The 12,165-nt window shown below is 46.6% G+C and overlaps 1 protein-coding gene across 5 annotated transcripts in view; it reads left to right on the forward strand.

The window, feature by feature from the left end:
• Window positions 1-12,165, forward strand: part of PDE4DIP (phosphodiesterase 4D interacting protein) — a 102,769-nt gene that overhangs the window by 87,008 nt on the left and 3,596 nt on the right. For 3 of the 5 annotated variants that reach the window (XM_081012010.1, XM_081012009.1, XM_081012011.1), the window contains 7 exons: window positions 1,206-1,394; window positions 2,621-2,911; window positions 3,698-3,829; window positions 4,602-4,779; window positions 5,412-5,536; window positions 7,581-7,756; window positions 8,717-8,848. In XM_081012010.1, the coding sequence (XP_080868136.1) occupies window positions 1,206-1,394; window positions 2,621-2,911; window positions 3,698-3,829; window positions 4,602-4,779; window positions 5,412-5,536; window positions 7,581-7,756; window positions 8,717-8,848 (1,223 nt within the window). The remainder of the gene's footprint in view (window positions 1-1,205; window positions 1,395-2,620; window positions 2,912-3,697; window positions 3,830-4,601; window positions 4,780-5,411; window positions 5,537-7,580; window positions 7,757-8,716; window positions 8,849-12,165) is intronic. The other 2 variants (XM_081012012.1, XM_081012013.1) reach the window with 2 other exon arrangements.

Genomic DNA, 12,165 nt, shown 5'->3' on the forward strand with positions numbered 1-12,165 from the left:
CAGATGGCTTGAATTCCTATACTGCTTATTTTTAGAACTTAACCCTTGACATCATCAACAGCAGCTTTCCCTCAGCTGGGCTGCCTGCCATCCTGCACCTTTTTTCTGAATCAGTCCTTTGGTGAGGAGGGAGAATATTTGCAGTTTCACCACATCTTTGTAAATGTTTATTTTTCTTCCCAACAAATAATATTTTATAAAGGTGTTTCATTGGGGGTATAGGCCCAGTCAAAATTTCCTGGGAACCAGCAGAGAGCCAATGTCATGACTTCAGAAAAGGCACAATATGGCTGCATCTAGGAAAACCGCTCAGAATCCTAATAGCAGAATTCTGCGCTAGTTGCCATTTTCAAACTGTCTCCAAGGGCAGCCCCATGCATAACACATAACATACAGAGGGTAAAGGTAAAGGACCCCTGACAGTTAAGTCCAGTCGCAAATGACTCTGGGGTTGTGGCGCTCATCTCGCTTGACTGGCCAAGGGCGCCAACGTTTGTCCGCAGACAGTTTTTCTGGGTCATGTGGCCAGCATGAGTAAGCCACTTCTAGCGAAACCAGAGCAGCACACAGAAATGCCATTTACCTTCCCGCTGGAGCGGTACCTATTTATCTACTTGCACTTCGTGCTTTCAAACTGCTAGGTTGGCAGGAACTGGGACCAAGCAACGAGAGCTCACCCCGTTGCAGGGATTCAAACTGCCGACCTTCCAATCAGCAATCAGTGGTTTAGACCACAGCACCACCTGCGTCCCTGACCCAGAGGTTATCAGAGCATAAATAATCACAATCATGCTGTGTCTCTCCTGGAAAGCCCACAGCTGACCAACCAGATGGAGCTGGTAAGAAGGACCCTTAGCCACCAAAGCCACAAGGTCAAGTGGGGATGGATAGATCAGCGTATGTCCATCCTGTGCACAAAAACTACTCTGCCTCATCCCATTTATGGACAGATCATTTTAGGGAAAGTTCTAAACTATCCACATAGCTGGGGGGGGGGGAGAGAGATGCTCTTTCGTGGAATCAGTCATTCTCGCTGAGCAGACTTCTTGAGCACTCGCTGAAGAGGTGATATTGTGTCCTCCAAGCTGCAGCCAGCATCTTTGGAGAAGAGCCGACTTGGTTCATATGTTTGTCTGTCACCTCACCCTCTTAACCTTCTCTCTCTCTCTCTCTCTCTCTCTCTCTCTCTCTTATTCTGTGCCTAGGGTTCCATCCAGACTCTTTGTCCAAGCCAGCTGGTTTGGTTCCATTTGCCTCCAGGCCCTGCTCCTTCCTGCCTTTGGGGCCTTCTCCTCCAGCCCCGGCTCCACTCCTTGGCTGCTGCAGGGCGCCAGTTTTCTCCCTGGCTGAGGCACAGCAGGAGCTGCAGATGCTGCAGAATCAGCTGGGAGAAAGTGAGCGCTTGGCCTCCCTCTCCAACCTCCCACATGGCTTGCATGGCTTGGTGAACAACCATCTTTGCATGGCCTGACTTCACCTCTTAGAGCAGGGAAACTAACCACCTCCTAGGATAGCAGAGGCCATTGCAGACCAACTTTTGTATGTTCATTTGGGGCTGGTATTTTGAGGGTTCCAGAAAGGCAATGGACACTGACACTGTAGGACGGACTGTGTTCACTGCCAAGAGCAGGGTTGAGGGGGAAATTAGATTCAGTTTGCATTTAAAGGTGAAGCCACTGAATTCACACTTCTCAAACAATATGAGAACCAAATACAGTCATCCTTCAACATCTTTGCTTCCCTCAGCCAACCTGTATTTCTGGGCCACAGTGAGGAACAGAGATGCCACATCATCACACAATAGATCCCCAATTAGGATCTTCTCCCTCTGTGTGTATTTTAAATTAATCTTTAATCTCAGAGGATCCAGATCAGACCGGGAATTTTAACAGGTAATCCTCCCCACCCCACCCCCCGCACCATATTCCAAATTAGAACAATTTCTCCCCATCCCTCCCCAGCTTCTGGAAGGATTTTAATCAGGAGAACATTGAGGAGAAAGGGGTCAGCCCCCTTCCCTGATCCCCAGTGTGAGTTGAGCACCCACAGCTCCCTCCCTTTCTATCTCTCTCTGTGTGTATCTATATCTCCCACAGGAGATTCTGATTACAGATCTCCCATGTTACATCTAGTGTGGTTTGAGTTGCCTTGCTTTCTGAGTCTTTCTTATTGTTGGCAACTTGACAGCTGAAAGGACTTGCTGACCATATCAAGAAACAATGTGTTGTTGTTATTTATTGCACTTACTAGCTGTCATGTTGTTTTATTTCACTCTGCATTGCATCTGCTTCTCTTTGCCCTTAAACACTGTCGTAGCCTAGAAAACCCAGACTGGTTTCATAGACAGCAGGATTTTTCCTGAATACTAACAAATCTTCCACCAGCAAGAAGCAGGTGCCTAATTTTTCTCTCTAGAATTGCACCCAATATAGAGTTGTGCTCTGGTTTTCAGATGCCAAATACCTGGACACGTGCTGTAGGGAGAAAGTGGGGAAGTTGGCTGAATGGAGTAGACAGCAGCAGCAGTCCCCACTCCCATGGAAAGCTTGCAGTGTCACATAAAAGTGAGCATGGTGTCCTGCCCTCCTCTTTCTGACTTTCTGCTGTCCCCTCTGCCTAGGTGTGCAGCTGCCAGCTCTACCTCCTGTGAAGTCAGGGTCACCGGCTGGCTGCCTTTCCACGGGCTTCCCTGCTGTCTCTTCCAAGCCCTGCCTCCAGGCCTACCCTCATGTGGACCAGTTGCTTCCCATGCAAAACTCTGCTGAATGGAACAGGAAATCTGAGGGGTGGGTGGGGGAGAGCAACCCCCCCTGTTGTATGCACCTGAACTTCAGAGAGCCACAGGAGAGATGTGTCTCTGGAATCCTGCCATCATGTTCTTTAGCAACACTTTCTAGCCAGAAGCTCTCAGGTAAACCCTGCGGTCCTGTCCTCTTCATTGCATGAGTCATGAGAACCATCCTTACCAGCCTTCTTTGATTGCATGGTTCCAGTGTAAGAAACCACTGAGTATTCCTTGGATCATGAGTGACATCCTGCTCTGGATCAATGGGCATTTCCGGGCCTAGGTCTGGTGAGATTCACCAGCATCTCTTACTATTACTGGTATTACGCAGGTGGTGCTGTGGTCTAAACCACTGAGCCTCTTGGGCTTGCAAATCAGAAGGTCAGCGGTTCGAATCCCCATGGCGGGGTGAGCTCCTGTTGCTCTGTCCCAGCTCCTGCCAACCTAGCAATTCAAAAGCATGCCAGTGCAAGTAGATAAATAGGTACTGCTGCGGCAGGAAGGTAAACAGCATTTCTGTGCACTCGCTGGCTTCTGTCATGGTGTCCCGTTGTGATGGAAGTGGTTTAGTCATGCTGGCCACATGACCCAGAAAGCTGTCTGTGGACAAACACCGGCTCCCTTGGCCTGAAAGTGAGATGAGCGCTGCACCCCATAGTCACCTTTGCCTGGACTTAACCATCCAGGGGTCATTTACCTTTTACCTTTGCCTTAATATTGCTCTTGTAGAACAGGATGTGTGGTTCCACCTTTTCATGCCAGGTTATAAATTTGAGGATGATAGTAGCTTGCACAGGTCAGGTCTCCTTCCTATGCCAGGAAATTCCCAGAGCTTCAGAATTACTTTCGGCACATCCTACCTTGGCTCTCATCTCTCTTGCATCTGTGCCCTTCCTTGCTGCTTGAGCACAGCCTGTGGTCTGCTGGAGGAACACCTTTCTGAGATCCAGATTCTCCGCCAGCGCCTAGAAGAGTCCATCTCTGCCAATGATCACCTGCGGGAGCAACTGGAAAAACGCCTGTCCCTGGTGCCAAAAAGTCATGGTAAGAGGAAAGGCATCCTCACCCTCTCCTCAGGGAGAGATCTGCCACAGATGGCACTCAACCCCAAAGTGCTCTGTTGGTGTCTAGATATCACACCCGTCACACACCCCCTCAGCTGGGATCCAGAGGAAGCAATAAAATTGACTGAAGGCATTATACAGGAAGACTTTAATTTAGAAGGGACCTTTCCTGAATGGGACCATGAGTGACTAGACATTACAGAATAATCTTGGAAATGCAGAAGAGTGTTATTGGGTAAAATAGCAGTATGTTAAAGTTCTGTTTAATTCCGTTCCAAGTGGAAAAGCTCTAAGGGGCTCTCTGTATATTTCATACTTTCAGATCGTACTCAAGTACAAAATGCTCGTACGAAATGCCCCTCACTTTTCCTTCCTTGCATCCAGCCATTCAGAGTGCAAGGGATCTCTCCCCTCCCCTGTCTTCTGGTGTACCTGGATGACAAATGGAAAGAACTGAAGTCCAGCTTGCCTCCCACAAAGCAGACCCTTCAAAGTCATTTCCCTTTCTGCCAGTCTGTGGAGGGAGAAGCTCTGAGGCTGGTAGGAGATGGAGATCAAAGCTCAGCTTGGACAGCTGGCCTTTCCATGTCAAGGCCAACCTCCCTTCTAAAGCAGCTGGAGATTCTGATGGTCACATGTGAAAAGGCACTAACATTTTTATTTTAATCAAAGAAATAATGGCAGTGTAGTTGCATTCTGTTTGAGGACTCTTTAGTAAGATAAAAGCACCCCTGACTCTCTCCCATCCCCAGAGCTGGAGCAGCTGCAGGAAGCTCTGCTGGCATCCCACTCAAAACTGCATGACGGCGAGATGGAGCTGCACCAGCAGCGAGCTGAGCAGCAGCGGCTACAGGAAGAAATCCGAGGCAAGCAGCAAGACTTTGTGCACCTCCAGGAGGAGTTTCTGGCTCTGCAGAAGAACAATTTCAGGTAGGCCAAACAGAATGGCAGAAGTCAAGGAGATGGAGCATCTCCTTGCCCTCAAAGTCTTATGGAGATGGGAGCTGTTGGGTGTGGAGGCTGGATGACTAGGAATTGGAGTGGAGGGACGGGCTTTCTCGGAGGCGGCCTCAGAGCCATTCACAAGGATCCCTACAATGGCAGGCATCTCCACAGCAAAGACTAACAGGTTTAGTGTGGCGTAGGCTGTCCTGGACTGCAATCCATTTCATCTGAACATTTCATCACTCCAGTCCACAAAAGTTTATGGCCAGAATAAATTAGTTTTTAACTTGGTGAAATCTGCTTCATTAGTTTTACTGTAAGATTAATAAGACTAGCCTTCCAGAAAGCATCAGACATTGTTTGAAAAATAAAACCCCAAAACACTACAGTTGAAGGAAGGAAAGAACTTTTGCTGGAAGAGAACCCAAAAGGAGGGTGAATGGGCTTTGATCCCCCCCCCCCAAGTTGGGAAAGGGAAGAAGAAGAAGGAACGCTGATGAAGCTGCCTTTAGGCTTTCTGCTTCTTCTTGTCCCTTCAGGATGGGCCTTGCAGAGACATCTGACTTCCCAGCCAGAGATGGCAAACTTCCATTCATTTCTTGGGGTTCTCCTTGCAGGCTTCAACATAGAGTGGCTCTGCTTCAGCAGCAGTGCGAGCAAAACCAGCTGCACTTCCAGACCCTGCAGGCTGAATTACAGGTCTATAAGTTGCTGTGTGGCCCACAGTTGAAGGTGGCCTCAGGTGGGTACTAAGCTGCTTCCTGGGACACCCCTGGAATGCTTCTGGGGGTGCTGGCTGGTTGGGCCTGGGCACTGGAGAAGCAGGTGGAGGCCTGGACTATATGGAATTGGCAGAAATAACTGGCAGAATCCGAGACCAGGGAGAAGAGTCGGTGGAAGAAGATTGGAAGAAATTTAAAGACTATTTACAGAAATATTGTAAAATTAATGAATGATAGAATGATGTTGGATAGTAATTAAGCGGTTTCCAGCTGTAATGTTCTAAGAGAATATGAAAAAAGGGTTATAAATGGGTTAAAATCTAATGGTAAGGATTTGCTGAACCAATAAATTGAAGTGGAATACAAAAAAGGGAGGTACGAGGAGGTCCGGGAAACAAGCTAAAGGAAAATAAGTAATAGAAAATATGTGTGTTTTTAACTGTTTTTATTTTGTATTTTTCTTTTTTCTTTTTCATTTTCACTGTAATATTTCAAAAAACCTTAATAAATATCTTATAAATAAAAAAAGAGAGAAGCAGGTGGAGGCCGAGAGGGCAGGACATCGGATCTGCCTCTGGGAAGTCCGGAGTGGAACAGATCTATCCCGGAGCTCCTAGGAAGTCTTCACAGGGGCCATAGGGTTCCCCACTTACTTTGTTCACCACCACCACCATTAATACTTGTATACCCCTTAATATGCAGAATCTGTAAGCATTTTACATGAAACACAGTGAGATAATTAAAAAAGAATGCATATGCAACATTTAAGCAAAAAATACAAATATATCTGTAAAAACAGAGAAGCTATCAACAAAACATTCAGTTCAACATCATTAAGTAATGAAAAAGAACAACATGATGAATCTCATGAGCCCAGGAATGCCTGCTGAATGGGGGGGGGGTGTTAAAGCTGGCCGCTGCTTCGGCCTCACATTCTGCAGTACATGGAAGACCCTTTGACCGCTGGTCAGGTGGATCAGGGTGGAGGAGAGTCCAGCAATAGCAGGAGAGCCACAGGTTCCCCATCCTTGGTTTATCTTTTAGATAAACTCAGCAACAGTTATTGGGGGGCTCTCAGAGAAGGCATGTCATTCTCTTCCACTTTATTATTTTATTAGTGTTGTTTGGTACTAATTTTTTTGCTTGTATCTGTAAAAACATAATAATGAACTAGCAATTCCCTTCACTCCTAGATGCTGACAGAATGCTGGCTTGAGTAATTTGCCTTATGACTCTTGTATCATTCCTCTTCCTCCTCAAGATTCGTGTGACTCTTTGATCCTGTTCCCATCATGACCAGACTGAAATTAATTAAGCATGTATTTATTCCCTAATCTTTTGGGAAGTTGCAATACATTATGAACAGTATTGCTTGATGGGTTGTGCAGTATCAGAGCAGGTATTGGATGAGAATATTGTGTAATATTGGGTGAGAAGTCTAGCATAGTCAGAAGATTACAATAATAATGATCATAAAGTATTGCAGCTTCCCAAAAGATTAGGAAATGGACATAAAAGGGCGACTTTTCAAAAGATTAGCTGCAGACCAATGGAACCTGGAATCAACTAAGTCTTTCCTCATATACCTTTTGAGTTGGCAACTCAAAAACTGACAACTAATATGCCTAAACAGAGCAGCCGACACCATCAGTGGATTATTTTAGGGTGGATGTCTTCCTTGATCCTCCCTGGAATTTTCACTAAACCTAATTCTCTCCACACATGCAAGGAAAGTCACACCTGACCTGTGTGGATGCAGGTCAAGGCAATAGCCAGAAATTGCAGATCTTGATATTTCACCCAACTCTCACTAAGTTTTAGCAAGATCTCATGCGATCTTGCCAGAAGTCGGTGCTGCTTCTCCACTGGTGGTGGTGGGTGGGGCAGTATGGCCACGAGGGCAACAGCTCTTGGGCTTTTGCTGCCTGAAGTGGCTGCCTCCCCCCACCTCATAGGTGAGCCAGTCCTGCATCTGGTTGTAGCTGAAGAGAGCAAAGCCTGTGTGATCTGAACTCCAAAGAGGTGCTGACCCAATTAGGTTCCAGTCTGGTGCTTTGCTTTCAGGGACACAGAAGCAGGAGAAGCCGGTGCTGTTAAACGATATCAGCAGCCAGGGGTCCCATGTGATCAGCCACCTCAAGGACTACAGCACCCTTAAGAAACAGATTCTGGAAGGCAAGATTCTGATCCACAAAATGGCCTCTCTCCTGCATCCTGGCCAAGAACTACAGCAATCCAAGGTAAAGTGGGAAGATGCAGAAAATATAAACTCCTCCGGAGCCACGTGGTCTTTCTCAGCCACACCATCACGAGACTGCGAGACCCAGGAATGGCCACAGGTCATTGGGACTGCAACAGATATCACAGGGTATCTTTCCAGCCCACCTGGGCCATGGGGAGAAGAAAGGCTGCTCCCTCATGTTAGGACAGAGGTGCCTCCTGGGAGGACTTACTGAGACAGCTTGAGGACTACCAAATGCATACTCTCCAGAATTACAGTCCCAGAATTAAAAAACCATCCCAGCTTCTGATTTGATCCCAGAATATCCCTATTTTGCCCGCCAGTGCTATTGCCCCCACGCTCAGCGAGGAGGGTGAGCTGGTTCTTCTCCCGAGTGGCGGTTGCCTCTTCATGGCCTTTCAATGGCTGCCATTGCTGGCCTCCTCCCTTGGGCAGCTTGTAGTGGCTGCTGAAGGGCAGCCAAGGAGGAGGAGAGGCTTTGGCTGCTGAGGCCCATCTCCCCATGATGCACCGGCTCCCAGGGGCAGGGAGAGGGCAGGAAGAAAGTGGGAGCAGAGCACAAGGAGTCTTGATTTTGATTTTTTAATGCTTTATGTGTCTGTGTTTAATCTTGCTGCTTTCTAAAATTTATTGATTGGCGTGTGCTTTTCTTTTTGTAAGTCTACCAATAAAATAAAATCTGGATTGAGGGGTTTTCTCAGGACGGTGGGGGGGGCATGCCCCATTGGGGTGGTGCTGGTGGCCCTCACCATTCTTCTGACAGGAAATGCTCTGCAGGGCGGGGGATGCAAAAAATGGGGGCGGGTCAAGGAGGGCCAGTCGTCAGGTCGTGAGAAATGTCCCCTATTTTCATCTGAGGAATGTTTGAGAGTATGCAAAAGTTAAACATGGGCGTCAAAGTGGCTGAGGTTGTGCAAGAGACTCTCTTGATAAAAGTTTCTTCTCTCTGCTGCTGTAGATCTTCTGCCAAGAAAGGATCAGGCAACTGCTTGCCAACATGAGTTCTTTGCACCAGATCCTGGAGAAGTCCGCTTCGCTCCTGGCAACGTTCTGGAGAGCAACCCTTCCCGGCCCTCACATCTCTGCGCAAGTATGACAGGCAGCAGGGAGACGCTTCCTCTTCCCATGCAAAGCATCCTCCTCCTTTCCTTTAGGAGCAAAATTCCTTGAATGCCATGTGACAGAGATCTTCCTTGTGTGCTGTCTGCCTCATGCAGCCGGGTGTTTTGTTTTGCATGTGGGTGTGTTGGAAAGGGGACGATGGAGACATAAGAAAGGGCAGCGTATTCTATGTGGTGCACAGAGAGAGAGAGAGAGAGAGAGAGAGAGAGAGAGAGAGAGAGAGAGACTGCTCTTAGGAAGTGGCATCTCAAGTAGTTTTGTGTCATGCTGCAGGCATTCCTAACTTAGTCTCTTAGGGCTGATTTATATGTGCAACAGAATGAGTGCTAGAATGGACTAGACTATTCAATTCGGCAAAGAAAATTGCGTTTATATACCACTGTATCATAAAAATATATCACAGAGGTTTGTTTACAAGAATATAAAAACATAAAACCAGACAATAAAATAATAGAATGTTAAAAACAAGTTAAAAGCAAAAAATAAAATAAAAAATTAAACAAACATCATCAGACCATTTGGGGAAAGTACTCTAAATTGCCCACATAGACCTAATGAAACAGAAATGGTTTCAGCAGGCATTTAAAGGTTGGCACAGGAGATGCCTGCTGAATCTCTATTGAATCATAGAATCATAGAGTTGGAAGAGACCACAAGGGCCATCGAGTCCAACCCCCTGCCAAGCAGGAAACACCTGAGCACTCCTGACATATGGTTGTCAAGCCTCTGCTTAAAGACCTCCAAAGAAGGAGACTCCACCACACTCCTTGGCAGCAAATTCCACTGTCGAACAGCTCTTACTGTCAGGAAGTTCTTCCTAATGTTTAGGTGGAATCTTCTTTCTTGTAGTTTGGATCCATTGCTCCGTGTCCGCTTCTCTGGAGCAGCAGAAAACAACCTTTCTCCCTCCTCTATGTGACATCCTTTTATATATGGCTATCATATCACCCCTTAACCTCCTCTTCTCCAGGCTAAACATGCCCAGCTCCCTTAGCCGTTCCTCATAAGGCATCGTTTCCAGGCCTTTGACCATTTTGGTTGCCCTCCTCTGGACACGTTCCAGTCGGTCAGTGTCCTTCTTGAACTGTGGTGCCCAGAACTGGACACAGTACTCCAGGTGAGGTCTGACCAGAGCAGAATACAGTGGCACTATTACTTCCCTTGATCTAGATGCTATACTCCTATTGATGAGGCCCAGAATTGCATTGGCTTTTTTAGCTGCCGCGTCACCCTGTTGGCTCATGTCAAGTTTGTGGTCAACCAAGACTCCTAGATCCTTTTCACATGTACTGCTCTCAAGCCAGGTGTCCCCCATCTTGTATTTGTGCCTCTCCTTTTTTTTGCCCAAGTGCAATACTTTACATTTCTCCCTGTTAAAATTCATCTTATTTGTTTTGGCCCAGTTCTCTCATCTGTCAAGGTCATTTTGAAGTGTGATCCTGTCCTCTGGGGTGTTAGCCACCCCTCCCAGTTTGGTGTCATCTGCAAATTTGATCAGGATGCCCTTGAGTCCATCATCCAAGTCGTTGATAAAGATGTTGAATAAGACCGGGCCCAAGACAGAACCCTGTGGCACCCCACTAGTCACTCTTCTCCAGGATGAAGAGGAACCATTGATGAGCACCCTTTGGGTTCGGTCAGTCAGCCAGTTACAAATCCACTGAGTGGTAGCATAGTCAAGACCGCATTTTACCAGCTTCTTTACAAGAATATCATGGGGCACCTTGTCAAATGCCTTGCTGAAATCAAGGTAGGCCCTATCCACTGCGTTCCATTCATCAACCAGGCTTGTAATTCTGTCAAAAAACAAGATCAGGTTAGTCTGACATGACTTATTTTTCAGAAATCCATGCTGACTATTGGTGATCACAGCATTCCTTTCTAGGTGCTCACAGACTGTTTGCTTAATGATCTGCTCCAGAATCTTCCCTGGTATTGATGTCAGACTGACTGGGCGGTAATTATTTGGGTCCTCTCTTTCCCCCTTTTTGAAAATAGGGACAACATTTGCCCTCCTCCAGTCTGCCGGGACTTCGCCTGTTCTCCAGGAATTCTCAAAGATGGCTGCCAGTGGTTCTGAGATCACATCTGCCAGTTCTTTTAATACTCTTGGATGCAGTTCATCTGGCCCTGGAGACTTGAATACATCTAAAGTAGCCAAGTATTCTTGTACTATCTCCTTTGTTATTCTGGGCTGTGTTTCCTTTGCTGAATCATTTGCTTCAAATTCTTCAGGTCGGGCATTGTTTTCTTTATCGGAGAAGACTGAGGCAAAGAAGGCATTGAGGAGTTCAGCCCTTTCTGTGTCCCCTGTTTGCATTTCACCATCTTCTCCTCTGAGTGACCCCACTGTTTCTTTGTTCTTCCTTTTGCTACGAACATACCCATAAAAGCCTTTTTTGTTGCTTTTAACCTCTCTAGCAAGCCTGAGTTCATTCTGTGCTTTAGCTTTTCTGACTTTGTGTCTACACGTGCTGGCTATTTGTTTGAATTCCTCTTTGGTGGTTTCCCCCCTTTTCCATTTTTGGTACACATCCTTTTTTAATCTTAACTCAGTTAAAAGTTCTTTAGATAGCCACCCTGGCTTCTTTAGGCACCTTCCATGTTTCCGTCTCATTGGTATTGCCTGACGTTGTGCTTTTACTATCTCCCTCTTAACAAACTCCCAGCCATCATGAACTCCCTTTCCTTTTAGTATTACTGTCCATGGGATCTCACCCAGCACTTCCTTAAGTTTTATGAAGTCGGCTTTCTTAAAGTCAAGAAATTGAGTCCTAGTATGCTTGGCTGCTCCTTTCCTCTGTATAGTAAACTTCAGAAGAGCATGATCACTCGCGCCTAATGATCCTTCCACTTCTACCCCACTAACCAGGTCATCAACATTGGTTAGGACCAGATCTAAAATGGCTGTTCCTCTTGTTGCTTCTCCCACTTTCTGGACAACGAAGTTGTCTGCAAGGCCAGTGAGGAATCTGTTTGACCTTATGCTCTTGGCTGAGTTTGACATCCAACAAATATCCGGGTAATTGAAGTCCCCCATTACTACTATCTCCCTTCCTTTTGCATGCTTGGCCATCTGTTCCAGGAAGGCATCATCTATGTCCTCCGTTTGGCTTGGGGATCTATAGTAAACTCCCACAATGAAGTCACTGTTATTCTTCTCTCCCTTAATTTTGACCCAAATGCTCTCACTTTGGCTTTGAGGTTCTAAATCTTGGATCTCTTCACAGGTATACACATCCCTGACATATAACGCCACTCCTCCTCCTTTCTTGTCTGGTCTGT

This window comes from Podarcis pityusensis (assembly GCF_964106645.2).
Source record: "Podarcis pityusensis genome assembly, chromosome: 6".
Taxonomy (NCBI): domain Eukaryota; kingdom Metazoa; phylum Chordata; class Lepidosauria; order Squamata; family Lacertidae; genus Podarcis; species Podarcis pityusensis.